The sequence below is a fragment of the Odocoileus virginianus genome, chromosome 2 (assembly GCF_023699985.2).
Source record: "Odocoileus virginianus isolate 20LAN1187 ecotype Illinois chromosome 2, Ovbor_1.2, whole genome shotgun sequence".
Taxonomy (NCBI): Eukaryota; Metazoa; Chordata; class Mammalia; order Artiodactyla; family Cervidae; genus Odocoileus; species Odocoileus virginianus.
Genome location: NC_069675.1, coordinates 42,223,779 through 42,251,507, shown reverse-complemented (window position 1 = coordinate 42,251,507; position 27,729 = coordinate 42,223,779). Strand labels below are relative to the sequence as shown.

General features: G+C 53.0%; 1 protein-coding gene across 1 annotated transcript in view; it reads left to right on the top strand.

Moving 5' to 3' along the window:
• Nucleotides 1-27,729, top strand: part of SH3RF3 (SH3 domain containing ring finger 3) — a 158,000-nt gene that overhangs the window by 80,849 nt on the left and 49,422 nt on the right. The window contains exons 3-5 of the mRNA XM_020902443.2: nucleotides 7,740-7,835; nucleotides 18,251-18,604; nucleotides 24,220-24,293. Of these exons, the coding sequence (XP_020758102.2) occupies nucleotides 7,740-7,835; nucleotides 18,251-18,604; nucleotides 24,220-24,293 (524 nt within the window). The remainder of the gene's footprint in view (nucleotides 1-7,739; nucleotides 7,836-18,250; nucleotides 18,605-24,219; nucleotides 24,294-27,729) is intronic.

Below are 27,729 nucleotides of genomic sequence, written 5' to 3'. Positions count from 1 at the left end.
ATTCTCCTCTCTCCCCTCCAGCCGCCACTGCCCCCCCCACCCCCATCCCTGCCACCCTGTGTTACAGCCTGAGCTTCCCTCCACTGGCCTGGAATACTGGTTCTAACAGCCTCAATCTCACCACCTTGAGTGACCATGTGGCTCTGACCAGCTTGGTTCTGCCTCCAGGGAGTGTTTTGCTGTTTGGATATGTTCCTTTCTGGACTCAGCAAGGAAAGAAGGAGCGTCTAAAATCCACAGATGGAAAAAAATAAAATAAAATCCACGGATGGTGCTAACTTCCCTTTAAAAAAACAGCACTGTCGTGGGACGGATGAAGTTTTAAAAGGCATGAGGCATGTGCATCAAAGCAAGATTCTTACCTTCGATGTCAGCTCTTGAACAGTCTTGTTAAAATTGCATTAATTAAAGTCATTCTAAAACCAAAGTCTTTGTTTCATTGAAGAAGAGAATGCATAATTACTTCTCGTAGGTAGAGCAGCTATAAAAAGCACAATTTATACTTCTTAGCAGTCCCACTCCAACGAGCTGGGCATGTGTGGATGAAACAACTGAAGGTGACAGCAGTGCAGCATCCAGCGCTGCAGCCAGTCCCTCCAGACCGTCACCCACATGACAATGCCCTCCACGTGCCAGGGTGGGGCTGGGCTGGCTGCTCGAGCCGGCCAAGCCCATTTAAAGCCTCAGTGTTGTCCGGACTCTGGCAGATGCTCCTCCTGCTAGCAGCTCCGCCAAACCCTCCCTATGGTCTTCCTCCACCACTGAGTATTTACTGGTCCTTCCTCATTGAGGGGATTCTCTGCTTTGTGAATTGGCCCAGCATGAATCCCAAAGCGAGTTCTGATCCGGGATAGAAATCAAATGTATTCAGAGTGTCAGCTCCTGAGTGAGATGGGATTCAAATTGTGACACCTTCACTTTTATCTCTTACTTTGGGTATCTGGGCTTCCCTGGTAGCTCAGATGGTGAAGAATCTGCTTGCAGTGCAGGATACCCAGGTTCAATCCCTGAGTCCAGAAGATCCCCTCGAGAAGGGAATGGCAATCCACTCCAGTATTCTTGTCTGGAGAATTTCATGGACAGACCATGGAGTCACAAAGAGTTGGACACGAGTGAGCAACTAACACTTTTACTTTCACTTGAATCATTTACTTTACCTCTGAGTATCTATTTTTGACTATAAAATGGGGTTGATAGGATTCAATGAACAAAGGCATTTTGGGAGCCAGTCTCAAAACAGGCACCAGTCGTGGGCTCACCTCCACGCCCGCAGCTTCCTGTCCTTTCAGGCTTTGCCCAGGACACTCCACGAGGCTGGGCCTCCTCCACAGACACACACACTGGAGCTGAGTCCCCAGATGGGTCCCCTGCGCCCGTCTCATCCTGGTGACTGCATCTGGGGGGGGTTGCAGGGGTGTGGAAGCCCTCAGCCCCCAAGCCAAGGCCACTGTGCCCATTGTGAGCAGCCTGGGTCCCCGTGTGTCCTCCGTCCTGAGGGCGGTCATGACGCTCTCAAGGCATTTCTGAAGGGCCTCTCCTGGTCTCTGCTTCTCGTTGCCTCTGGGAGACCATGTGGCTGCAGGGAAAGAGGGGACCGTGGAGCTGGGAGGCCCCTGGAAGGGCCGGCTCCCCATGTGTGATCCACCCCACGGCACGTTTAAGAAACGGTCCAGCCCCCAGGGCTGGTCTTCTTGGAGCTGCTGCGGGAGCTCTCCAGGTGTGGGCCAGGCCCTCAGTATGTGAGACGTCCCTTTGACAGGGTATTGGGGGCAGTGTACTCAGCCAGCCACCCTGTGGTGTCCAGGACTTCGGTGCGGGCAGAGACCCCAGTCTCCTGGCAGGTCAGGGAGGAAAAGACTCAGGCCTGGGCTTCCTAACAGACTCATCTGTCTGCAGCTTGGCTTTTCCCCGGCAGGAGTCACGCACAGACAGGCACTTATGCATGCATGCTTCATTTCTCAGTCGTGTCCGACTCTTTGCCACCCTATGGACTATAGCCCACCAGGCTCCTCTGTCCATGGGATTCTCCAGGCAAGAACGCTGGAGTGGATTGCCATTTCCTCCTCCAGGGGATCTTCCAGACCCAGGAATTGAATCTGTGTCCCCTGCATTGCAGGAGGATTCTTTTCCACTGAGCCACAGAGGAGCCCTACAAACATGGGAGAGTTGGGTAAATTAATTAGAAATGCAGTTAAAGCCCCTTGAGGTGGGGCCTGACTCCTTTGCCAATGTGCTGCCCGCTGAGCCTGAGCAGGAAGGCGGTCCATTCCTCACCTGACCAGTGTCTGTTCAAGGCCACTCAGGACCACCCTGAGCTCTGCCTCTGGGCCCTGGCCTTCAATGTTGGTTGAGCTTGGAACAGGGAGGTGGCCTAGGGGATCCACTGACCCGCGAGAGGAGCACTTGCCGGGGAGCCTGAAAGTGAAGCAGAGTTGTGTGTCTGAAGGTGGAAAGATGTCACAGAAGCAACTTTCGTCCAGAAAACCCTTGACACAGCCAGATTGGCCCAGACCTTGTCCCGCTCTCCAATGCTTCACCAGTGTCCTAGCATCAGGAAGAGGACACTTGCTGCTCCACCCTGGGCAGTGCTGGGGAACCGGGCTCTGGCCAACCTGCCTGCTGGCAGCGGTTTCCATCCAGCCTCGCTGGCCCTCACCCAGACCCCTTCACCCAGTCTCCTCCTGCGTCTCTGGCAGCTCCCATCCTAAAAGAGCAGAGTTGAGCACGAGACAGAGAAGGTACGGCCAGCAGATCCTGAGATGCCAACTTCCTGGCCCAGGCTGGAGAGTCTGCAGCTTCAGTGGTGCCGCCCAGAGTTCCCAGCACGACTGCTCAGCTGACTTAGCGGAGGCCTCGGCACCCCTGTGAGCAGCGCACTGTGCCCTGGATTCGGGCCTGCCCTGTCCAACGCAGCTGGGGTTCCAGGGGGTGCATTTCTTGCTGCAGAGCAGATGCCTACCCCACCCTAGGCTGTGAAGTATGACAGCAAATCTGAGGCCTGACAGGACCCAGGCATCGTTTTCTGGGTCCTGTGTTGGTGGTGGGAGAAGGTGTGACTGTTGGCAGGACCCATGGAACTTGGTGCTGGCGGCTCTGCGGTGCCACTCAGCTCTCAGTACTCCTCACGGAGGTTGTGTCCCTGGTGTGGGTCGGGTTGGAGCAGAGCAGAGCGGTGGGGAACTAGCCTCAGTGATATCAGGAAGTTGGTCACTTGCTGATGCACAGCCCAGACCATAGCCTTGCCCTAGAGACTGCAGACTCCAGGACTGGGCCGCCTGAGGCCAAAAAAACAACTAATAGAGAGGGCTCACAGTCCCACCCATCAGCAGAAAATTGGATTAAAGATTTACTGAGTGTGGCCTTGCCCACCAGAGCAAGACCCAGTTCTCCCCACAGCCAGTCCCTCCCATCGGAAGCTTGCACAAGCCACCACTCTCCCCCACAGCTCCTGGTAACCACTGATCCTTTTACAGTCCTTTTGATGTTGCCATTGTTCTGGATTTTGGCCTTTCTATTACTAATCGTGTGCAGTGGCATGTCACGGTTGTTTTAACTTGCATATCTCTGATGACATATGATGTGGAGTATCATTTCATGTACCATCTGTGTATCTTTAGTGAGGTGTATGTTATAATGCTGACCTCGTACAATGAGTTAGGAAGTGGTCCCTCTGCTTCTGTCTTCTGAAAGAAATTGTTAGAGAATTTGGCATAATTTCTTCCTTAAATTGTTGGTAGAATCCACGAGTGAACCCATCTGGGTCTGGTGCTTTCTGTTTAGGAAGTTTATTAATTATTGATTCAATTTCTTTAACAGATACAGACTTATTCAGATTGTCTATTAGTATTTTTCTTGTGTGAATTTTGGCAGATTGTGTCTTTAAAGAAATTGGCCCATTTTGTTTATTAAATCTGTGGGCATAGATTTGTTCATAATATTTCTTTACTATCTTTTTAATGCCCAAGGTATCTGTGGTCGTGTCCCCTCTTTCATTACTAATATTAGTGATTTGCATTGTCTCTCATTTATAGCTATTGCAGCTTTCTTTTGATTAGTGTCAGCATGGTATATCTTTCTTTATCTCATTATTTTTCACTTATATGTATCTTTATATTTAAAGTGGGTTTCTTGTAGACAACATATAGTTGGGTCTTGTTTATTTTTAATCCACCACGACATTCTCTTTCAATTTGTACATTTAGACTATTGCTATTAAAAGGGATTGTTGATATTGTTGGATTAATATTTACAACCTTTGTTTGTTTTCTATTTGTTGTCTTTGATTTTTGTTCCTATTTTGTTTTCTACTCTCTTTTGCCTTTTATAGTCTTAATTGAGCAATTTATATGATTTCATTTTCTCTCCTGTCTTAGCATATCAGTTGTACCTTTAAAACAATTATTTTAGTGGTTGCTCTCGAGATTGCAATACACATTTACAACTAATCCAAGTCCACTTTCAAATAACACTATACAGTGTGGGTACCTTATAATAATAAAATATTCCTAATTCCTTCCTCTTGTCCTTTGTGTCATTGCTGATATTCATTTAACATGTATGTCAATATACATAATATATATACTTACATCTGTCTGTGTGTTAGTCACTCAGTCATGTTCAACTCTTTGCAACCCCATGGACTGTAGCCCACCAGGCTCTTCTGTCCATGGGATTCTCCAGGCAAGAATACTGGAGTGGGTTGCCGTGCCCTTCTCCAATATACTTACACACTTGTAATATATACTTATGTATACATAGATATACATATGTGTGGTAGGAAGATAGATATATTTAATCAGATTCATTTTGCTATTATTATTTTGAACTATTTTTTCTTTTATCTTCACTTATTCCTTCTCCAATGTTCTTTCTTTATGTAGATTCAAGGTTTTGACCTATGCAGTTTTTCTTCTCTCTAAGGAACTTCTTTTAACATTTTTTGCAAGGCAGGTCTCCTGGCAACGAATTCCCTCAATTTTTGTTTGTCTCAGAAAGTCTTTATTTCTCCCTCACTATTGATGAAGCAGTTATTTTGCAGGGTATAGAATCCTCAGTTGTTGTTGTGTCAAATATTTCTTTTGTTTATTTTTTCTTTCTTCTCTCTATATTCCCATTATGTGTATATTACACCTCTTGTAGTTATCCCACAATTTTTGGATATTCCATTCTGTTATGGATTTTTGTTTATTTTTTTGTCTTTCTTCTCTTTGCTTTTCAGTTTGAGAGGTTTCTATTGAGACATCCCTAAGCTCAGAGACTCTTTCCTCAGCTGTGTTAAATCTACTAATAAGCCTCTAAAAGTTATTATTTCTGTTGCACTGTTTTTGATCTCCAGCATTTCTTTTTAGTTCTTTCTTGGACTTACCACATGCCAGTTTGCAATGCCTACCTGTTTTTGCATGCTGCCTACCTAATGCATTAGAGCCCTTAGCATACTAATCATAGTTGTTTTAAATTCCTTGTTTGATAATTCCAACATTCCTTCCATATCTAAGTCTGGTTCTGATGCTTGCTCTTTGTCTTCAAACTGTTTTTTGCCTTTTAGGACATCTAGTGATTTTTTTCCTTTTTGATATTCAGACACAATGTACCACGTAAAGGGTGCTGCTGTAAATTGGCTTTTTAGTGGGGGAGGAGAGGTTCTGTTTTTAGGGTCCCATCTTCTGAATTGCTGCACCTCCAGACTGTGAGCATCTCCACTTTCCCATCCTCCTTAGGCAGGACTGGGTGACTGGCGTTATATTGGTGGACATATCATTATTTATCGAACTAACCCTCTTTGTACATTTGTCTCTAGTTTTTCTCTAGTTGAGCAAACACTGTAATGAGCATGTTCAGAGGTGAATCTTCTTGCGTGTCTTTGATCTTCTTAAGAAAGAGGCTCTAGAAATGTTCTTTCAGATCAGTGTGTATGCAGGGTCTCACATTTGATAGGACTTGCCAAACTGCTGCCGCAAGTTTATATCCCTGACAGCAGTGGTCAAGTGCCTGTAGACTTCACACTGACCACACTGGCTGGCTTATGTTCATCCCTGCTTATCTGATAGACACCCAAAGAACAAAGAGGAGAGAAGGAATTTTCCTCTCTAAAGTTGTACTTTTTGAATGTTAGGTATTACATTTTAAAATGTATTTAACAGCACTTTGGTTTTCTTCCTTTTTATAAATTATGTGATTTTTGCCCTTGGCCTGTTTTCCTTTTAAGCAGTTTATCTCTTTTTCCTGTTGTGTCTCTAAGTCCTCATGTAGCAAGAATATTCAGTCTTTCTTTCCAATTCTCTGCAAGTATTTTTCTAGAGTATTTGCCTTTTTGTCTTTTTCTTGCTGTTTTTAACGTAGAGGATTTCATTTTTCTCTAGCCAAATCTTTGTTATTTACTTCTTAAGACCATCCCCAGTTCAAGATTAAACATATATCCATATTTTCTTCTTGGACTTTTAAGGTTTTTTAATTTTTATTTTCCCTAATATTTAAATCATTAATACTTATGGAATTAATTTTGATATATGCAGTGAATTAGAGAATCAACTTTATTTTTTTAATGATTAGCCAATTTTAATCACATTTTCTAATTGGTTATTGGCAGTAGATGGGGAAACCAATGATTTTTATGTATTTATTTTAAAACTTGCAGCCTTTCTCAAGTTCTTACTTATTCTAATTTTTAATTGATACTCTGTTTTTCTAGGTAGAAAATCATATGGTCTTTTTTCCAGTATTTGTACTTCTTATTTTTTTCTTTTATTTCTTGGAGTCTAATTTCTTGACCAGTCTCAAATAACAGTGTGGATATTGTGTATTTTATTTGTTTTACCAAAATTAATCTGGCATTTTTTCTTTTTAATTTTACAAAATTAAATGTCTTTTTTTGTTGTTTGATTTATTTTGCTCTCGCAAAAGCGCTGACTCATAAGAAGCCCGCGGTTGTCTTTTCCTTTGCGCCACCGGCAGGATCTCAGCTCCACGCTTTGGCTGAATCTGAGTGGAGCTCACTGTGGGCGCAGGGCTCTGCTGATTGCCCCCGAGTGGTCCCACTGTTCCCCTGGCCTCACCAGCCTGGGCCCCGACGCTCACTGCTGCCCATCATCCCCTCACTCCTCATCCCGCCCCCCACCTTGTCGCTGTCCCTGCACCTGTGGGTGCACCAGGCAGGTCGTCCCCTTGCTCCTCGTCCTCTGCCACCCTCATCCACTGTCCTATCAGCTTCGGGCACCTGTGTGGGCATTAGGTGGGGCCACCCTCTCTGGCCACCTGTCTCCCTGCTTCACGACCCTCCTGTCTCTGCCTCTGTCCGCCTTCTGCCTCTATCCTTGATACCATCTGGCATGACAAATTTAACAGGCTTGTTCAGACTTTCACGACTCTAAGTAAATGAATTAGATTGGGTCATATTTTGTGCTTTGATGGAGGTAGAAACACAGAAAGGATTAGTTGAATTTATATTTATTGAAAACAATCTTATCCATAAGTAATTACTAGGAACATGAATTTTGAAGTGCTCACTAGATTGTAATTCCATACACTTCCATCGGAGGGTCTTGGCCTCGAAAATCAATACCAGAGAGGAAAAGCGATCGCAGGTGAAGATGTGGGGATGAACGGTTTTCATGTCAGATCTCATAACGAGTCATCACTTAGAGTCTTTCCTCAGCATCAGTAACACTGACTAATCTCTTGGTTCTGTTTCTGTGTCTGTTTTCGTGCATGTCCCTGGGCTTGTCTCCATGGACCACTTCCAGGATGAAGTCTTGACTGTAATCAGAAGAGTGGATGACAACTGGGCGGAGGGCAAGCTGAGAGACAAGATTGGGATATTCCCACTGCTATATGTGGAGGTGAGAACCCCCCCCACCGCCCCACCCCCCTGATGTACCTGGAGGTGAGGTCCTGCCCCAGCCCCTCCCACTGCTGTACCTGGAGGTGAGACAGTGCCTCAGCCCCGCCCCCTGCAGGTGAGGATGAGGCCATGCCCAAGCCCCGCCCCCTGCAGGTGGAGGTGAGGCCATGCCCCAGCCCCGCCCCCTGCAGGTGGAGGTGAGGCCATGCCCAGCCCAGCCCCCTGCAGGTGGAGGTGAGGCCACGCCCCAGCCTCACCCCCTGCAGGTGGAGGTGAGGCCATGCCCCAGCCACGCCCCCTGCAGGTGAAGCTGAGGCCAGACTCCGGACCCTTCTCTTGCCCTTTGTGGTTTGCTTCACCAGACCCTGGGATGCCCTGGCCTTGGAGCCCCTCTTCTGAAGAGAAGGAGCCTGCCCCGTAGTCTTCTGAATTCAGGTGGGGTTGACCTTTGGGTCACTCCCTCGTCTCACCATGTGGCAGGAGGCAGGGCTTCCCTGAGGACTTCTCTCTTTACAACGGAGCCTGAGCCCTGTTTCTTTCTCCAAGACTCTCAGGGTTTCCCCCAGAGGCACCTGCCTTGATCCCCCCACACCCCGCCCCTGACTCTGCCAGCAACTGAACAGATGTTGAGGCTCCCAGACTCTGGGTTCGGGGCGGCTGGTGAGTGCCTGGTTCCTGGAGTGGAGCACACTTGGGGCTTACTGCCTCTTCTCTGGGGCTGATGGCTGATGTGAAGTAGGTATTCAGTGAATGTGTCACGGGCAGTGGCCAAGTGGGGCGTGTCCACAACCTTTGACCTTTCAAGTCCTGGTTGCCGTGGGCTGTGTGTGTGTCTGCTGTTTGTCAGGCACATCTATGTGTGCGTCCCCAGCCTGACCCCACGCTGCACCTGTGCACCCCCGAGTCATCCTTGGAAATCGTTTCAGCCAGTGCTCACAGTGCCTGCACCCTGGACCCTTCTGAGTCCTTGTCCTGCCTCTCACACATCCCAAGCATGAACACCAGGACTGCACCCTCTGCCCCCATGCAACTGATGAGCCGACAAAGGCCCAGAGCTGGACATGATCACAGGTGGACGTCTCTCGACTCGGCTCTCAGCACCCCCACTCAGAGCCCACAGTCCCCAATTCAGGGTGGGCTGCACCCAATTCCTGGCATGTGGCCAGCTTTGCCTTTGTTGAGCCCTGTGGGCCAGTGGGCTCCGGGCCTTGCAGGATGGAGGCTGCTCTCTGGGGCGGCAGCCTGGGCTCTCTGCATCGTGGCGTCCTCTGCTTTTCCAGCCGCATCTCTGGCCCTTTCCTCCCATTTCCTAAATGTCCTGCTCCCTGCAGTTCTCATACTCGCTCTAGATCAGCTTCCCAGGAAATTCTGAGACCCTCCCCAGCAGTAACGCCACACGCACATACATGCTCTTCTCTGGTACCTCATGAGAGGCACTCACGGGCACACACTCTGCCCTCTGGCTCCTGGAATGGACCCCTGTCCTCACCTGTGCATTTGCTCCAGTGCCTGGGGTGGTCTCTATCCTACTGCTTCAGACCCAGAAACCACACAGCGCCGTCCAGATGTGCAGAGTCAGACCCTCCCCCCCCCGATATCTCTGGTCAGTGGAACCTCTTCCCAGGCAGACCCTTGAGGGGCCACTCAGAGATAGTCATGGGGACATTCCTAGGAGCCTATCATGTCGCCCCAAACTGGAGCCATGTGTTTCCTTGTTTTGTGCTCTGGGCCCCTGGAGGCCAACTGACTTGGCTCCACATGTCCTTGTGGGCGGTCACTGGAATCCGCACCTGGAGGGACAAGGTGGCTGCTCCTCTGCCCAGGGAGCCAGCACTTCTTGGGAGCTTCGCTGGGGACCCCTGCCCTGTAGTGAGAGGAGCTGATCCCAGGGAGACCACTCTGTGGAGGGGGAAAAGTCTGGAAGCAGAGAAGTCTGGAAGCAGAGGTGAGCAGGGAGTGGGAGACTCTGAAGAGGGGCGAGGAGCCTAGCGGTGACCCCAGAGTCTTAGGGCCAGAACACAGTAGGGCCGCTCTGGTGGACCAGGCCAAGGTGGGAGGCCTGTGAGTCCCCAGGACACCGAGGACTGGATGGAGCTCGCCATCCCCACAGATGGGGTGGAGGTCAGCCCCACCTGTGGTTGCAGCAGGAGCTCCATCACAGACAGGGTCGCCCACACCCCAGGGGTAGAGGGGCCCACCTGACTCCCTCACGGAGGAGGTGGCTGGAGAGGAGGGTCTCGGAAGGAACAAGAGATGAGGATGGGGCGTTGAAGTTCTGTGCCCAGCTGTCCTCGTCTCAGCCTCTCCGCAGAAGGTTGTTTGTCAAGAAAGAGTGTTCAGGACACAGCAGGAGGTGATCTGGGGACTTCACCTGAGGTGTTGAGACCTGTGAGGGGCAGGGAACCGAGGGAAGACGTGGAGGCTAGGCAGGCTCCTGGTCAGCCGAGCAGTGGTGGACAGGTGTGCAGCTGCGGACGCCACAGCCACAGGGTGAGGGTGGCTTTCAAGGAGGAGAGGACATGGCCCAGAGGAGAGGGCTGTGGGCTGCAGGTTGCAGCCCAGGGTTGCACATGGGTGTGAGAGGCTCCACGCGGGCGTGAGGGGCTGAAGGGTGGAGGTGGGGGTGTCCAGAGTGGTGCTGCAGGAGTCCCGTCTCCCTCCCACTGACCCTCCATATCCATCAAAGCTGCCCGCATCCATCCGTCCACACAGCTGGATGGATGCGTCCGTAGTGGTGTCTGTCGAGAGCCTATGTCCTAAACCTGGAGCCGTGTGCACATCTGGTGGGCCTGTCCTCTGGCTCCTGCTCCCCCTTCTGCCACCCCACACGCTGGGATCAGGATCTGCCCTGATCTCCCACAGCCCTGGGGTACCTGCAGATGCCTGTATCCTGGATGAGGAGGTAGGGAGGATGAGGATGTGGGGTGAGCCCCAGAAAGTGGGGGCAGCCTCATCCTGGGCATGGGACGTCCAGAGAGTTCTGACCTTGGGACCAGATCCAAGCCTCTGTCTGCTGGTGGTGCTGCAGGCCTCAGCTGATCCCTGAGGCTGATGTGGTGCTATTTACGGATCCGGGAGAAGATGGAGGCAAAAACTGAAGTCTTGATTTAGCCAAATAGATGTAATGCCCAAAATGGTATGGTTGCTAATGGCAACTGCTTCCCGTGTGAGAGGCTTGGTCTTCAGCGCGATGATTGCTGTGGAAGTTGTCTGAACCTCGGCTAATTGCAATGTTGAACTTGGCCTTTCTTGTTCCTGGAGCACTATCGTCTCCTTGTCACTTTGCCTTATGAAGAGAGCATATTATTCTGAGCGTCCATCTCCAACTGTGGTATCAGAGCTGCCAACATCCCTGGAGACAAACAGCATTGAAGCTGTCTGTTCTGTTTCAAAGGTGCAGGCTGCCCCGCTCACGTGGGGTTTGCTGACCCAGTAACTGTTGGCTGTTTCTTCACCTTTGTCTCAGGCCCTGGGGCAGGCAGAGTGTTTCCAGGGAGGAGGTTGGGGAGGGTCCTTGGCTTCTAGTGGAAGGTCCACGCCCAGGCTCGGGAGAAGCAGAAGGACACAGGAGCCCCGATCCCCCTCCAGGCCTCAGTGCCTCCACAGACCCTAGGTGTACTTGGGATCCAGGGAATAAACCTGATGGGGTGTCCCTGGTGGTGGTGGCAGAGCACAGCTCCTGGAAAAGAAACCCTGCATGTTGGGGATGCATGACACTGAGAGGAGGCGTTCTGACTTCCTGCTCTCATTGGGGGGTTGGGGGGTGGGGGTTTCTGACTTCCTGCTCCCATTGGGGGAGTAGGGAGGTGGGAGGCAGTTCTGACTTCTTGCTCCCATTGGGGGATGTGGAGGGGTACTGGAAGGCTGCTCTCCTGGTCTGACTCTGGACCCATAGGCTACCTGGGCTTCACCCAGCTGTGTGATGCGTTGGTATCAAGTTTCTCCCTCTGTCAGTGTGGACGGTGCCATGTCCAGAGGGCACCAGGAGGACCCAAGGAAGTACCAAGCACAGCCCCATGTGGGTGGTCAGCACCACCCAGAGGCAATGGTTAGTGGCCACTGGCATCTGTGAGCGGCGTGTCTGGGGGACGAGGCCTCTGGAAGGGGTGGGAGGCCCTCACAGCAGCCGGGGGACCTGGCCGGCCGTTCCCACTCTCTCAGCTACCCAGGGAGTCAGGGCAGCGGTTCCGAGCAGAGGGGCTCCCTTGGATAAAGGGCCTCTTCTAAATACTTTCTTTCCTACTATGAACGACCAGCACTGCCAGCTTCTAGGAAGTGGCCCTGGTGCCGACACGGGGATGGCTGTGTGGCCGTCAAGATGTTAGAGGTCAGGGCAGATCTGCAGCCAGGTGGTTCTCCAAAAAGAGTCAGTGGGATGGGACCCTTGGGGGGCAGCCACACAGACCCCAGGCCCCCAGGCTAGTGGCCTGATGAATGGTATCAGTTCAAAACCAGCAACTTGCAGCCACGTCTGGATGATTGACTGTGAAGCTTGAGGTGGATTCACGTGGCGGCAGCTATTCTGAGACTGTCCCGTCCCATAGCTTCCCTCGTGGCCAGCAGGTGGGTGGGTGGAACTGGCCCCAGAACCTCCCTGCGGCATCTTGTCACAACCACCCCCCTGCCCCATTCTTTCCTACAGAGGGTTTTGCTTGACTCCGGGGCTTCAGGCCCCACCTGTATGGAAGGAGGCAGTAAGCGGCCTCGGTGGGATAGCACATGGGAAGCATGTGCCCAACAGATGGACAGACAGGTGGGCAGGGCCTCTGTGCCACGGACAGGTGGGCTGGGTGTCCAGGGAACTGGTCTTTAGAAGGTGGATGGTGTCTTCCTCGAGTTCTGGGGGTGTCTTCTGATGCGCACACTGGCCTTGCTGCTCAGACGTGGGGAGTGTGGTTGGGGTGTCCCCTGGTGCTTCCCCACTGACTCTGAGTTCTGGCTGGTTCTGGCTCTAGGTCCACTGATGACCTCTTGCCCTGTGAATACTGACCCAGTTGGTTTACAGGCTGCATTCCCTGCTGCTTTGCCTGCCTAGCACCTCTGAGGGGAGGCGGTGTTGTGAATTTGGCTTTTCGGATGTGGGGTGTTCTTGCATGCCTGCCAGTATTTGCAGGCCCTGTCCTGGGATGTACTGAGCTCTGCACGGAGAGGCTGTGTGATGCTTTTCGTGCCTTGCTCATAGCTTGTTAGGCAGAACTAGGGCGCCTCAGTGTGGGGCTGATTAGACACCTTCTGAAGCTATGTTTTCTACTGCATGTCCTGTGGTTTATGAGGTTCTTCACTCCTGAACTGTCCGTTGTTCCATGTCTGAAAGCCGTGTTTCTTTAATCTGTGTTTAGCATTTCAGATGAGAGGGTAAATATGGTCCTTGTTGCTCCTTCTTGTTAACCTGTGATGGTGTAGAATTTTGAAATAAGGGTGACAAACCATTATGTTGTACGCTTTAAAACAATGTCGTATGTCAATTATATTGCAATAATTGATATAATTGCGGCTGGGGACAAACAAGGATGATAAAAGTAGGATCCGAGAGGTATTTTCGACAGAACAGGAAGTCTGTGGGCCAGCTGTGGCTCTCCCATGCTGAGGCCCCTCAGCTCAGGTCCTAGAGTAAACAGCTTCCATCAGAGGAGTGAGGACCAGGTGCAAGTCTCTGGGGTCATTGTTCTCTATGGAGACAGGTTACAACCACGTCCCAACACTGTCCTGTGACCAGCGCTCTAGGTGCGCTGGGGGGTGGGGCGGGCTGGTGGCTCCCCGTGTCTCCCAAGCCAGCGTAACCCCTGCTTCCTCACCCTGCTCCTAACTCGCACGACACCCTGATTCTGCCACAGCAGAGGTGACCAGACAAAGTCCCAAGGAAGAAACCAGAGAGGAGCTGCTCAGGTGTCCCTGCCGTAGAACACTGGGGAGACGTGATGGTGCTTGAAGCTCTGTTTTGTTTTTCTGTTTTCTTCTTCATGACCCGTTTCTCATGAGCATCATGATGATCAGTGGGCAACTGGGGGCAGGGATTTCCCCCTCTGGATCTGGATGTGAGTTCTGCTCGCATTTCTGTGTCCAGGTTCAGACTGTGCCTTCATGAAGACCTAATGTGCTTCCCTTACAGGTGACACCCAGTCACCACAGGGCAGGCTGGGTGAGGGAGCGAGGGTGGTGGAGCTGATGGAGCTCCACCAGAGAGAGGAGGACTTCAGTGACCCTTGGGTCTGCACCCCAAGGCACAATCCGGGCAATGAGATATGGCCCTGGGTCCTCCACAGAGGCTGGTAGGTACATAGCTACCAGCTCTCCCTGACCGCTCTCCCCTGTAGCACTTTTTAAACTCTTTGTGAAGTTAAATCTTACAATATGATGCACACAAGATAACATGTAAACAGGCAATGACTCGGGTTCCCTGTCATCCTGTCTGCATAGGTAGGCAGTTTGAGGCCAGACCAATGACAGTTCCTTTCCCTTCTCATCCTCGTGTAGTACTCGGCACACAGTAGGCAGTTAGTTCATTTGTGTAGTGTTGTTGGGTTGTGGGGCAGTGTTTCATAGAAGTCAAACTATTATATAAGGACTAAGCTAACAGCCATCACCAAGGTATTAGCTGGGACCCTTTCAGCATGCCTGCTTATTATTAGCACACAGGGACCTAGCAAGACCAGTCCCTCTGGGCCTTGAGCCGCCAGCCTCCCTGGAGCCATCCAGCTGCAGGAGGGCCCAGAAGAAAGCAGAGGCACTACCTTGAGTGAACGTCCATCTTCCGTAGACCAGCGGGATGACAGTGTGGCAACCTGGGGCTGAAATGCAGGGAGGAGCCTGGCCTGGCTGCGGGTGGGGCCCATGTCTCTCCTGGGGCCTAAGCCCGCCTAGCATGGGGACGGCCGTGGGGACAGCCGTTGGCTGTGCTGCATTGACCGTTTCTGCTCAGGTGCCGGTGGCTTTCCTCCCTTCCCATCGTGTGTCCCCTGCGTGGGCAGCAGTGACCCTGCAAACCAGGCACGTGAGCATGGGACCATTTTTCAGCCAGCTGAGCTCCCCCGACTGGATGCCTGGCTCAGAATCTGTGTCCTCAGCTGCTATCTACTCTTCTGCATTCTACTCAGGGACACAGGCTCCTCAGCAACCCCCTGCCTCAGGCTGCCCTGGACACCCTCCCACCTGCCATCCCCTCAGCCGTGGTTTCAACAGGTGCCTTGCTCAACTTCCCTCCTCCCACCCTGACTCATCCCATCCAGTCAGGGACTCAGAAACTTCAGTGAGCATCAAAGTCGCCCAGAAACCCCAGGCTCAGCCCCAAGCCTGACAGTGGGTCTGGGTGGACCCATATCTGAGAAATAAGTTGGGGAAAAGGCTCTTTTGCAGATTCCACGTGGCCCCAAGGGTGGACCTTGGCCGTGGATATGGGGTCACCTGCCCCTTGGGTGAGCCTCCTTGGTGTGGGTGAAAGCAGACTTGGCCTGGAGACATTTGACTCTAGGTGTTTATAAGGTGACAACAGAGGCGGGTTTGGCTGAGGTTCAGGCTGTGTTCAGCGCAGAAGGAACGGCTTGGCTGACTGTGCAGCTGGAAAGGGTCGCGGGTCCCTGGGCTTCTTGCCTCCAGAGCTGAGAGCTTTTGTGGGGAGATGGCCCTGCAGTTTCTGCTGCCTCCACATTAATTCTAAGACTTGACCAGGAATTACTTCTGAGATTAACCCTCTGGGCCACTTGGAGAAACCCCTCCCGTCATCATGTTCCTCCTGCTCCCTTTGGCAGTATTTCTATGTGGAAGAGAGGCCGTGTGTCCCTGGTGACCCGACCCATGCGTGTGCTCGGTCCACTGTCTGCAACCGCTGCAATTCCGTCAATTACTGCAGAGAGAAAACACAGCTAATTTGGGCTGTGCCCACTCAGAGAGGCTCAGAGCTCTCCTCTGTGGCTTTTGTTTATTCCAAAGCCTCAGAGTGAGAGCAGTTAGGAGCTGAGTGTGAAGCTGTTGAGGACTCCATGCCTCTGAGTCTGCTGGCACGTCTGAGCCCTGGACAGAAAGAGCAGTTTTCAGCACGTGGCCATCCGAGCTGCCTCTCATTTATTGAGCTACTGCTATGTGCCAGGCCCTGGGAGAGTCATCTTGAAACCCAGGTTCTCGTGGGAAGAGACACAGATGGAGAGAAGGTGAAGTCTAGAGGCAGTGTGTCCTTCATGGAGGACATGGAGCTGGAAGTGGGAGGAAGGTAGGGGAGGAGCTGTAACTCTCCTGCTCAGAGGGACCTGCAGAGAAGCCACCTTGCGGGCAGGAGCAAGGGTGAGGGGCCAGCCCCCAGTGCCTGTGGCTGAGAGACTGTGGGGTCAGGGTGACCCAGCAGGCCCAGTGGGGAGGTGTGGGGAGAGGGCAGGGGCCATGGGAGGCCGGCCTGCTCACTCTCAGGACTCCAGAGTTTGCTCCACACATCAGAAGTAGGTAACTCCAGACCCCCTCCCTGCTCCAAGAACATCCCTTGTCCCTTTGTCCACTGATTCCTATGCCCAACCATGTCATTCATTTCTAACTTTGCCTTTACCTGGAGTTGATAGCATAAAGTGAATGTAAGAGAAACTTTCAGAGGAAAAATTTTCAGCTGTGCTGGGTGTCAGCCCTCCCAGAACAGCCCTGCCATCTGTCACCATCTCCCAGCCGACCCTCCGCCCGCTGTCACCTCCCCATGGTCCATTGTCACACACAGACTGGACCATCTCTACAAAGGTGACTCAGGCCTCACTCCTGCCTATGGCCCTGGTTGGGGGCGGGAGAGGGTGGGAGGGGACGTTACTCTCAGAATAAATCCAGGCTCCTCTCTGCAGCCCACAGGTCTGAGGGATCTGCTGGCCTCACCCCCTCCTCACCGCACCCCCCACCCCCGCCCCCACCACATGGCCTTCCTCTATCCCCTAGACAGGCCAGACTCCTCTGCCATTGTCACACAACAAAGACTCGGTGAACAGGATGAGACCAAACCATTTTCCTGCATCTGGAGGGTGCTCCTCTGGGGTCCCCTCACCCGTGGCAGGAGTAGGAGGAAATGCAGAGGTTCACCACTGGGAAGCAGTGTTGGCCACTATCCCTGCGGTTTGTGGAGACTGTCTTCTTCATTGGACATCGGCTTGTCCTCCTTTAAGCACCCGTGGAGGCACTCAGGCCACCCTGAAGCCCAGCTCTCCTTGTGGGGGCAGGGTGGTGGACATGTCAGCTCGGGGCAGACATGTGGTGGGCTGCTGATCGTGTGGCTAAGTGGCGGGCATGACCGTGGGGCCAGGGCATGCCTGGTCCTGCTGTGTGCGCGTGTACTCTGGGCGTGCACATACCTGCCTTGTCCTTCCCTGGATTTCCTGGTCCTGAAACTGTGGTTTCTGTCACTGACTCCATAGGGTCCCTGGGACTGAGTGAGGGGCTCCAGGACTGCTGCTCTGGGGCCAAGGGGGAGTTGAGCCCAGCGGCAGTGTCCATGCCGTTATTTCCATACAGAAACCTGGCACGTGGAGGCACAGGGCCGGTAGTTTAGACCAGGTTCTGGTGCCCAAGCTTCCTGCTTCTGCTCTTTGGGTGGCCCCGCAGTTGGGTGCAGAACAGGGGGTACAGGAGGCCGGCCTCCAGGGTCAGAGGGCCCCCAAAGAAGGGGGAGGGGACTCAGCACTATAGGGGGAGCAAATGAGTAAAACCTTAAAATAGAGCAAAACAGCTGAGCCTCAGTGAAGGCAGAATTTCAGAGGAAATGATCCTGGATTTAGATCCCAGGTTTTGGGGCCTGGAGTGAATTGTACAACCACTGCCCCCCACCCCGTGAAGGATGGGTGTTTGCAGTGGAAATGCAGACAGCCCTGTGCTTGAGCCATCCAGAGTGACTGGACTCCAGCACCTGCAATCTGTCAGCTTGGCCTGTGGACGCACCATCCCTTCCCTTTGCTGCGCAAATCCAGCAGCAAAGGCTTACAACCCTTCTCCACACTGGCCCCTGGTACGGTGCCCCACTGCAGCCCTGAGCTCACGGCCTGGGCTCTGCTTGTGCTCCCCTTGGGCCCTGCCCCCCTCCCCGGACTGTGGGGACAGGGCTCTGTAGCAGCCTGAGGCCACGTGCGAGGGGTGGGGGGTGGACGGGGGTGGTGCGACCTGCTGGCCCACAAGGTGGGGAGCATGTGGGGGCACTCCCCCCACCCTCTGGGTGCTTCCCAGGCAGCACAGTTCTGCCACAGTGGGGCAAAGGGAGCAGACCCCTGAAAACACAGCTTTTCAATCAAGTGCCCAGATGCCACCCTGGCCTTTACTGTGTCTCCTCAACACTGTTCCTACTGGATGTGCTGTTGGAAGGTTCCAGTGCCTCAAACACACTGGCGGCTTTGAGGCGTGAGCAGAAGGCTGGACGTGGGGTGCGGCTGCTGCTCACTGACCCTCCCCTTCCTGTCTCCTTAGCTCAATGATGCCGCCAAGCAGCTGATGGAGATGGACAAGCTGGGCCTGGCCTCGGCGTCCGGCTGCCTTGCCTCCCTACCCTCTGACGCCGGCGCAGTGGCCAGCGTGGCCCCAGGTCCCACTTCTGGCAGCACGGGGGCGGTCAGCGCCTTCCAGCGGCGTGTGGACAGCAAGAAGAACGCCAAGAAGCGGCACTCCTTCACCGCGCTCAGCGTGACGCACAAGTCCACCCAGGCCAGCGGCCACAGGCGCTCCATGGAGATCAGCGCCCCTGTGCTCATTAGCTCCAGCGACCCCCGGGCCGCGGCCAGGATCGGGGACCTGGCGCACCTGTCCCGAAGTGCTCCTGCCCAGGTAATACCACGGCCTGCGACCTGGGGGCGCTCCTCAGCGCCACTCACTTCCCTCCCCCAGTCCTGGGCGGGCATGAGAAGGCCAAGCACTTGTGCCTTTTGGGGTCCCAGCCTCAGGGCCCCGAAGCCCCAGTGGAGGTGAGTCTCCATCTCAACCACAGCACTTACACAACCCTGGTGGACATGAGGGGCTTCTCAGGGGCCCGAGACAGCCTCTGAAGGTGCGGTCCCAGCCCCCAGAGCCCTCTGACGCAGGAGAAAGCCTGGATTAGCACTCCTATGTCTTCAGCATCTCGTGAGCCTGGCCAGTGTGCTCCCTGTGACCACGTGTCTATGGAGCCCGTCTGTGTGGGACGAGGCACCAGCTTCATCTACCAGGGAAGTCAAGGGGATTTGCTTTGCTCGCAGCCAACTAGCAGAGCCAGACTGGTTCTACTCGCTGCCCGAAAGGCCAGTCCATCAAGAGACGAGGTGTTGTGGTCAGCAGCAGAGATGACCAGGTCCTGGGACCCATGTTCCTACAGTTACACTGGAAGGAAACATTGTGACCAGGCTCGGGCCCTCAGTGAGGCCGTCAAGAGGGGTGAGAGGTCAAGGGAAGCAGCTGCGCCCATCTCTGGACCCTTGTCACTCAGTTGTTGGGAGGAGGAAGGGGTGCGAGCGTTGTGAGTTAAGGGCAGGCCGGCAGAGCTGCAGGGCTTCCCTGGTGGCTCAGCAGTGAAGAATCACCTGCCAGTGCAGGAGACGCGGGAGGCAGGGGTTCCATCCCTGGGTCAGAAGATCCTTTGGAGAAGGAAATGGCAACCCACTCCAGTATGCTTGCCTGGGAGATCCCATGGGCAGAGAAGCCTGATGGGCTACAGTCCATTGGTCGCAAAGAGTTGGACATGACTGCACGCTCACTCACAGGGCTGTGAATAGCAGGTGCCAGTGTGGGCGGTGCTTGTGGGCGGTGGTCATGGGTGATGGACGCTTCTTGGTGGAAAAAGGCCCCACGGGTTGATTCAAAGTCAAACCTTATGACACCCCCGACAGGTCAGAAGTAGTCCTGTAACCGTCTCCCTCATCCCAGCTCATTAGCACTTTGCGATTTTCAGTCCCGGACTGAATGGTCCCCAAGCTCCCCACTTTAGGGGCCCCTCCTCTTCAGAGTGACCCGGGGAGGCCTGTCCAGCTCTTGGCTTGGCTGTGGCCCAGCGGGACAAAGGCAGGGGCTGGAGGTGTGTCCTCTCATCCCAGACGGCACTCAAGAGGGTCGGGCAGCTTTTTGGCCTTTTGGAGCCTGCGACCTCATGGTCTCTATTGCAGCTTCCCTCCACCCTGGGAGCCAGGAGAATCTTGTTGATCAAGGCAGCAGCCAGACTTGACCTCGGGTGGGTCTGTGGACCTGAGCAGACCTGGAGCTAGAGGCTCAGGGCTGCATTGAGAGTCTGTGGACCTGTCAGGCCCCTTCAGGTGTGAGTGGAGCCACTTGAGGTGAGCTTGGCCTCCCATCGGCCTCTGTCTTGAGTGGCCAGCCAGCTTTCCCGGGGCTGATGAGGAGAACTGTGGATGTTCTGTTGGCACAGTGCGATGGCTCCTTCTCCCAGGACAGACCGTTTCCTTCAGATCCTCGGCCTCTGACCTCCAGCTGCTGGTGCGAGCTTGGCCAGCCCAGGCCAGGCTCTGCCAGGCCAGGCTCACCACCCAGACCCTGCCTCCAGTCACCCTGGCCCTGCAGGCTGTTGGCTGTTCTTCTTGGAACTAAGCAAAGAGTTTGGCTGTAAATGTTTTATTCTGAAGTTTTATTTGGGAAGCATGTTCCTGAGAATCTTTTACACCCTGCGTTCCAGGGTGGTAGCAAGTGATGAGTGAACTTGCCCATTTCGCAGCTCCTCATGGTGATGACAGTGTTATTTGGACACATGCTAAAATGAAAGTGAGATGTTTCTTCTTAGGGTCTTGGTCTGCGTCAGGAAAGTGACTTAGAGCCCCTTTTAGCAGGGGTGCAGTCCACCAACCCACAGACCGTTTTCCCTTTTATTAATCCCAGTGGGAAATTAAAGGCCTGGTTCCTGGCTACTGCTCAGAGGCCCCGGGAAACAACACGGTGCGGCCTCCAGCGTCTGGTAACAACCTGACGGTTTAGAATCACGTCTTCTGGGACTCGTCATAGACTCCTGTCAAATGCTCCGTGGGCCACTGCTGAACGAGGCTAGATGGGTCACTGGGGTCGGCCGCCCCGTGGTTAGTGGCCCCGAGGACTGTGCCACCCACGTTCTCACCCTGCTGGCGGCTCCCCTGGTCGGGTTGTGCTAGCGTCCGGGGCTGAGTCCCAGCGCGCGGCCATTAGGAGTCTACTGAATAGATGCCACTTCATCTCAGCGGACACCTTCCCGCGATGGGTCAGGCAGGCACAGGGCGGGGCCGGGAAGGAGGGCCCGGGACGGAGGGAGGGCGGGGCCGGGACGGGGGGCGGGTCCGGGGCGGGGCGGGGGGAGGGGCGAGCCGTCACCAGGAGCCAAGAAGAGCCTGTCCCAGGGCTGCGTTCCCAATCATTTTTATCTGAAAGCACTGGAGCCGTCTCCTTCCTTCCTTCATCCCTGCCCAGTTCCCTCACCCCTACCAAGCCCTCGCTAATTCCTTCAGGCCCAGAATCATTTAAAAGTAAGTCATTAAAAATCAAAGCGGAATCAGCCTCCAGCCCTCAGCTGGAAGACAGGCCCCAGACCTTGCGGGAAGCCTGTTCGACGTGGTCACAGCGAAGGGCATGGGGCTGCACTGAACGACCTCAAACAGACTTTCTGCACCTCTGGTAGGCGCCTTCCTCCAGGATGGGCTGCCATGACTTGGAGCCACATGGGATGCCTCGTGCTTCCGAGCCCTTGATCCCAATGCCTTGTCTCCCCTGGGGTTAGCAGAGGCCTGCCTGCCAGGCTTCTGGAGGGGCCCCCATGTCTGCGGCCGCGTCCTCCTTCCCTGCGCCTGTGTCCTCAGCTGCCAGGGGACAGCCCTCCACCCTCTCTCAACAGAAACAGAGGTGAAGACAGAACTCGGAGGGGGATGGGTGGGATCCTGCCCCACCAGGAAGTCCCAGCATGGCTCCCACCACTGGGTACAATATCAAAGGGGCCTTCATCTGGGCTCCACGCTGCAGGGAACTATTGGAGCCCCGGCTCAGTGGGCTTGGTCTTAGATGTTCTTCATGTCGACCTTGACCTTGGGAAAAGGGGTTATCACAGGTGTGGCTTCTCATGCCTGCATCCCTGCTCTAATGGAGGGTCTGCCCTGAAATCCCACTTATTTGCTTTGTGGCCTCTGTCATGTCAGATCTCAGCTGAGGGCCAGGTGTCCCGGCACTGCTCCCCTGGGGCTCCTGTAGGGCATCCTCGTGGCCCCAGTGCTGGGTGAGCGCCCCGTCCTCCTGCCCCCAGCATCCGTCATCCAGAGTGACGGGCTGGGTCCTTAGGTTCAGCTCTGCGGCTCAGAACTCAGCCACGCCAGCCTATCCCTCCTCTGGCCGGGAGGCAGAGGCAGCCTCATCTGAGCTTGTCTCCTCCGGGTGAATCATGGCCAGAGTGGCTGGAGAGCAGTGAGGTGCAGAGAGACACCAGGGAAGGCTACCTCCAGGCACAGCGGGATTCAGCAGCCACACCAGGTTATGGGGCTTCATGTGTGGTGCCTGTTGGCTGGTAGCTGTTTCAGGAGGCTTTATTTGCACAGGAGCCCTCTGATAAGAGCTGGGTTGTGAGTCTAGCTCCATCCAAGCCAATCACCTTGTGGGTCCTGCCACCCGGCTGAAGCCCTCCAACAGCACTGTGGCCACAGTGCCCGGATTCGGTCATCAGAGTGGCTGATCCACAGGGTCATCCCACAGTCCTCTCCTGGCCCCTCCTGGCCCCCCACAAAGGTGACATGTATGGAATCCAGGAAACATGCGGTCACATCAACCAAAGCTTGATCTTGAAACAGACCTCAGATAATTGAACTGTCATTCTGTGTATCTCACTTTGAAAATGTATTGGAACCACTCACTGTTGACAGTAAAATGATGGAAAACCTGAACAATTTTTTAAAAATTAACTCAAATCCCAACTCTGTAAGTACCAGCTTTATCATCTGTATGTAAATTTCCCAATGGAAGCACACTTCCTTTTATAGAAACAAGCTAAACCTGGGTGTCCACCTCCCTCACCCAGTCCTGTTCGATGTGCTCCATGCAGTTCTCCATACCCACCTGTGCAGGTCCTTCTCCCTGTTGCGTGGGGCATGCTGGTCGGCAGACAAAGTGTTGGGTCAGCCTCTGTCCTTTCTCCACCCTTTCTCGAGGCTGAATCTTCACCTCTGACCTCCAGTGGCTGCAGAAAGAATGAGGCCAGCATTTCCTTGCTCGCAGCTGTGAATTACTGTGTCTAATATTCCAACTCACCTGGAAGGTGAGGTCCCTCGATGGCCATTTCCTCATCCCTCCAGGCCCTGTCTTCACTACTTGATTCTTGGGGACCAGGCTTCACAGTCTTGTCTGGTGCCCAGCTGTTCTGAGTAGGGTGCACCCCATCCCTGTCACTGAGCTGTGGTCGGGGCAGAAGTCAGGGCCCGAGGGTGTAATGCACCTAGGTTTGCAGGCTGAGAGCTCAGGGCTCAGGGACCCTGTGCTGATCCTGAACGCACATGTCCAGGCTGTGCCCCCACTCCCCAGCCCCTGGTCGGCTTCCCGCTGCGTCATCCTCAGGATCCAAGCACATCAGACTCACTGTGTCCAGTGCCCAGTCCATGACCTCCCCCGGGTCTCATACTCCCCACTCCCTTCACTCAGCATCTCTGTCCTACCAGTCACTAAGGACGGAGACTCAATGCTCCTTGTCTTGCACACCATTCCTCGCCTGAATCCACTTTTCCTGTTGGTAGAGGGGGAATGATGGCCCCAAATATGTCCACTCCTGATTCCCAGAACCCGTGAGTGTGGCCTTCCTTGGCAGGAGACCAGGAAATGGAGCTCGGAGATAGTCCTGGACCCTCTGGGCCATTGTAACTGCAGGGTCCTTCTGAGAGGAGTCCAGAGGGTCAGAGTCAGCAAGAAGCAAGAAGACTGACCCCCAGGGTCCTCCCCTGTTGAGTTTCCTGGAGCTGCTATAGCAAACCGGGTGGACTGGCTCCTTCTGCCTCAGACAGCCCTTCAGCAGCTCACCATGTGCCTGGCACTCGGCAGGAATCACCTGTGAGGGGCCGTCCCTCCGTCATCTTGCAGAGTGGACCCTTGAGGTTTTGCGCGCCTGATCAGGCGAGATGCCGTGTTTCACATCCTGTCCGCTCTAGCCGCTATGTTCACTGTGGAAGGGCTGGTTTTCCTTAGCGCTCAGGGATGTGGTTTTAAATAAGCTTACATCTTGAAGCATGAAAAGTTTTGTCTGGCTTTTCTTGGACAAACACAGGAGTAACTAATTCAAGTCCTGAAAATAAAGGCAGCCCTCTCCCCCACCCCCCATCTCCTTGCACGTTGAATGCTACATCCGCTGTCCAACCAGACGTGGGCAGGCGTGGTTTCCTGAGCTGCTGTGGGAGGGACAGGGTTCACTGGCTGCCAGGCTCCCCTGGGAGCCTGCAGTCCGCTCACTGTGTCCTCTTGTCTGTTTCCAGGACTCCTCGGCTGGATCCACCCCAGCAACTGAACAGCAGAGCATTGCTCCCAGAGTCCAGCTGCCTCTCAATGTGTGAGCTGCCACTTATGTGTTGGGGCCCCAGCTTTCAGTACCTACCCCCACCCTACTAGCGTGTCCATGTGGGGTTTTCTAGTTGTCACCCACTGGGTTCTGAGCTCTCAGGACTGCTGATGGGGCAGCCTGGAGAGCAGATTGGCAGGTTCATCAGCGTCTGTGCTTCTCCAACATTCGGTGAGAGCAGGAGGGTGGTCCAGACATTTGATGACACCCACTGATCACTCAGGAAAGGGCCCCAGAGGTCCCTGAGGAGGTGGGCATGGGCCCCATGGGGCAGAGGATGATCGGAGAAGCAGGTGCCACCAATGGCCCAGACGCAGCCTCCGGCTGTCCCACTCCCCAAAACGAGCTGCTCATCGTCACCAAATCGAGCCAGATGAACGCTGCTGGGAAGTGAAATATCTGTCTGTTAGGAGAATCTGCTCTTGTTAAATGACAGCTTCTAAAAGATGTGCCATTTAACATCACCGTTCAAGAGCGTTCTGAAGAGCACCTTGCCGGCTGCTGTCAAGTAACTGCTGTTCAGCTACTTGAATAAACATTTAAGGTGGAGAATGTGAATCCGGCAAACAGTGTGGCAGGGTGGAAAGCTCCCAGGGTCCAGAATTGCCAGTGTCAGCCTGTGTCGCTGCGGAACACTGAGGGTCTCGAGCACGCGAGGCTTTCACAGTGCAGCCTGCCTGTCTTAGGTAGGATTCCCAGCGGGCGACTGCGTCTGTCCGCTCTGCAGGCTCGGCTTCTCTGCAGAGTCCAGTCCCGACTCGCGCCCTCTTCTGGTGGCAGATGAGAATCCCCGAACGCCTCCTTTATCTGCTCGCTCTGTGGGAACTGGGTTCTTGCCACAACCGACCCAACCAAGGGCTGGGGACCTGCCCCCTTTACACAGCTTCCTGAGGGGACGCAGGTTAGTAGGTGCTGTCTAGAGTCTTCAGGAAGAAGTTCAGGACAACATTGGACAGGAGGCGCTCCCTACCAGCCAGGTCTCTGCTTCAGCTTGGGGACGGGGCACCAGGGCAGGCCGGGCAGTCGTCTCGCTCTTGAAAACTGGGTGCCAGATCCTTTTCTGAAGAAGCAGCCTGTTCTGTGGGAGACAGTGGGGCTCCTGTTGCTTCCTGAGTGCGAGGTGGGACAGGAGAGCTCTTCAAGGACAAGACCAGGGGTTTCGTCTTGGCATCCCTAACAAGGTGCCTGGCATGCAGACTCTCAGGAGCTGTTCCCGGTTCAGAGACAGCCAGTCTTCCCCTGCTGGATGCTGTGGGTCCTGGTGGCAGCCCACCCCCTGCTCTGATGCCCCAGTCAGCCACCCAAGGAGGCGCTATGCCTCGGACCCCAGAAGGTTACCAGGTCCCGGAGTATCACCCCAGAGAGCCATCAGAACATTCTGGAGGCCTCAGCCACCTAAGGACCCTCCGTATCACAGGGAGCTTAAGTTTGGGGCAGAGTGTGTAGGGACTTATTTCTCCCCCAGATCCCCGCCCCTGTGCCCTGGGGCTTGAGGGGTCAGTGTGGTCCCCAAGCCCTTGCCCACTCCCTCTGCCTCACCCCAGATCATGGCTGTTTGGGTGGAGATCTTTTTTTAGCTGACAGAAGGGAGTCCGATCCATCTTTCAAAGGATAATGAGCATTTTGGCAGGAATGTGTCTGCTGGTCATGGTGGTCGTCACCTGGATGGTGGCCATCGTGAGTTTAACCGGCTTCTGCACCTTAATGTGTGTATTCTGTAGCTCTATCTTTTGAAATACAGCTTTCTTCTTTTCTCAGGGTTTCTTTGGATCTTTGACGTCTTTTGTGATTTCATACAAATTTTAGAATTATTTGTTTTAGTTCTATGAAAATGCCATTGAAATTTTCATAGGGATTGCATTGAACCTATAGACTGTCTTGGGTGGTATGAATATTTTAACAATATTTACTGTTCTAATCCTTGAGCACAAAATATCTTTCCATTTATTGTGTCTTCAGTTTATTTGATCAATGTCTTATAGTTTTCATTGTTTTCACCTCCTTGGTTAAATTTATTCCTAGATATTTTATTCTTTTTGATGCAGTTATGAATGGGATTGTATTCTTCATTTTTCTTTTGGATAGTTTGTTGCTAGATTTCTATATGTTAATATCATATGCTGCAACTTTATTAAATTCATTGAAGATTTCTTATCGTTTTTTTGTGGCATCTTCTGGATTTTCTATGTATAGTATCATGTCATCTGCAAACAGTGACAGTTTTACTTCTTTTCCCGCATGGATATCTCTTTCTTTTTCTTGTCTGATTGCTATGATGAAGACTTCCAGTATCACGTTGAAAAAAAAGTGGCAAGAGTGGGCATCCTTGTGTTGTTCCTGATCTTAGAGGAAATGCTTTTAGCTTCTCACTGTTGAGTATTATGTCTTGTTTGTGGTGTTTTTCAGTCACTAAGTCATTTCTGACTTTGCAACCCGATGGACTGCCACACACCAGGCTCCCCTGTCCTCCACTATCTCCTGAAGTTTGCTCAAACTCATGTCCTTTGAACTGGTGGTGGCATCTAACCATCTCATCCTCTGCTGCCCCCTTCTCCTTTTGCCTTCAGTCTTTCCCAGCATCAGGGTCTTTTCTGTTGAGTCAACTCTTCTCATCAGGCGGCCACAATATTGGAGCCTCAGCATTGGTCCTTCCAATGAATATATAGGGTTGATTTCCTTTAGAATTGCTTGGATTAAAAAGAATTCATTTGAATCAGTTCTAATGAGATGGATGAAACTGGAGCCCATTATACAGAGCGAAGTAAGCCAGAAAGATAAAGACCATTACAGTATACTAACACATATATATGGACTTTAGAAAGATGGTAACGATAACCCTATATGCAAAACAGAAAAAGAGACTCAGATGCATAGAACAGACTTGTGGACTCTGTGAGAAGGCGAGAGTGGGATGTTTCAAGAGAACAGCATTGAAACATGTATATTATCTAGGGTGAAACAGATAACCAGCCCAGGTTGGGTACATGAGACAAGTGCTCGGGCCTGGTGCACTGGGAAGACCCGGAGGGGTCGGGTGGAGAGGGAGGTGGGAGGGGGGACTGGGATGGGGAATACGTGTGGATCCATGGCTGATTCATTTCAATGTATGACAAAAACTACTGTAATGATGTAAAGTAATTAGCCTCCAACTAATTTAAAAAAATTAATTAATTAATTAAAAAAAGAAAAAAAAATTGCCTGGTTTGATTTCCTTGCAGTTCCAGGGACTGTCAAGAGTCTTCTCCAGTACTATGATTTGAAAGCATCAGTTCTTCGGCGATAACCTTCTTTATGGTCCAACTCTCACATCTGTACGTGACTATGCTTTGACTATATGGACCTTTGTCAGCAAATGATGTCTCTGCTTTTTAATATGTTGTCTAAGTTTGTCATAACTTTCCTTCCAAGGAGCAAGCATCTTTTAGTT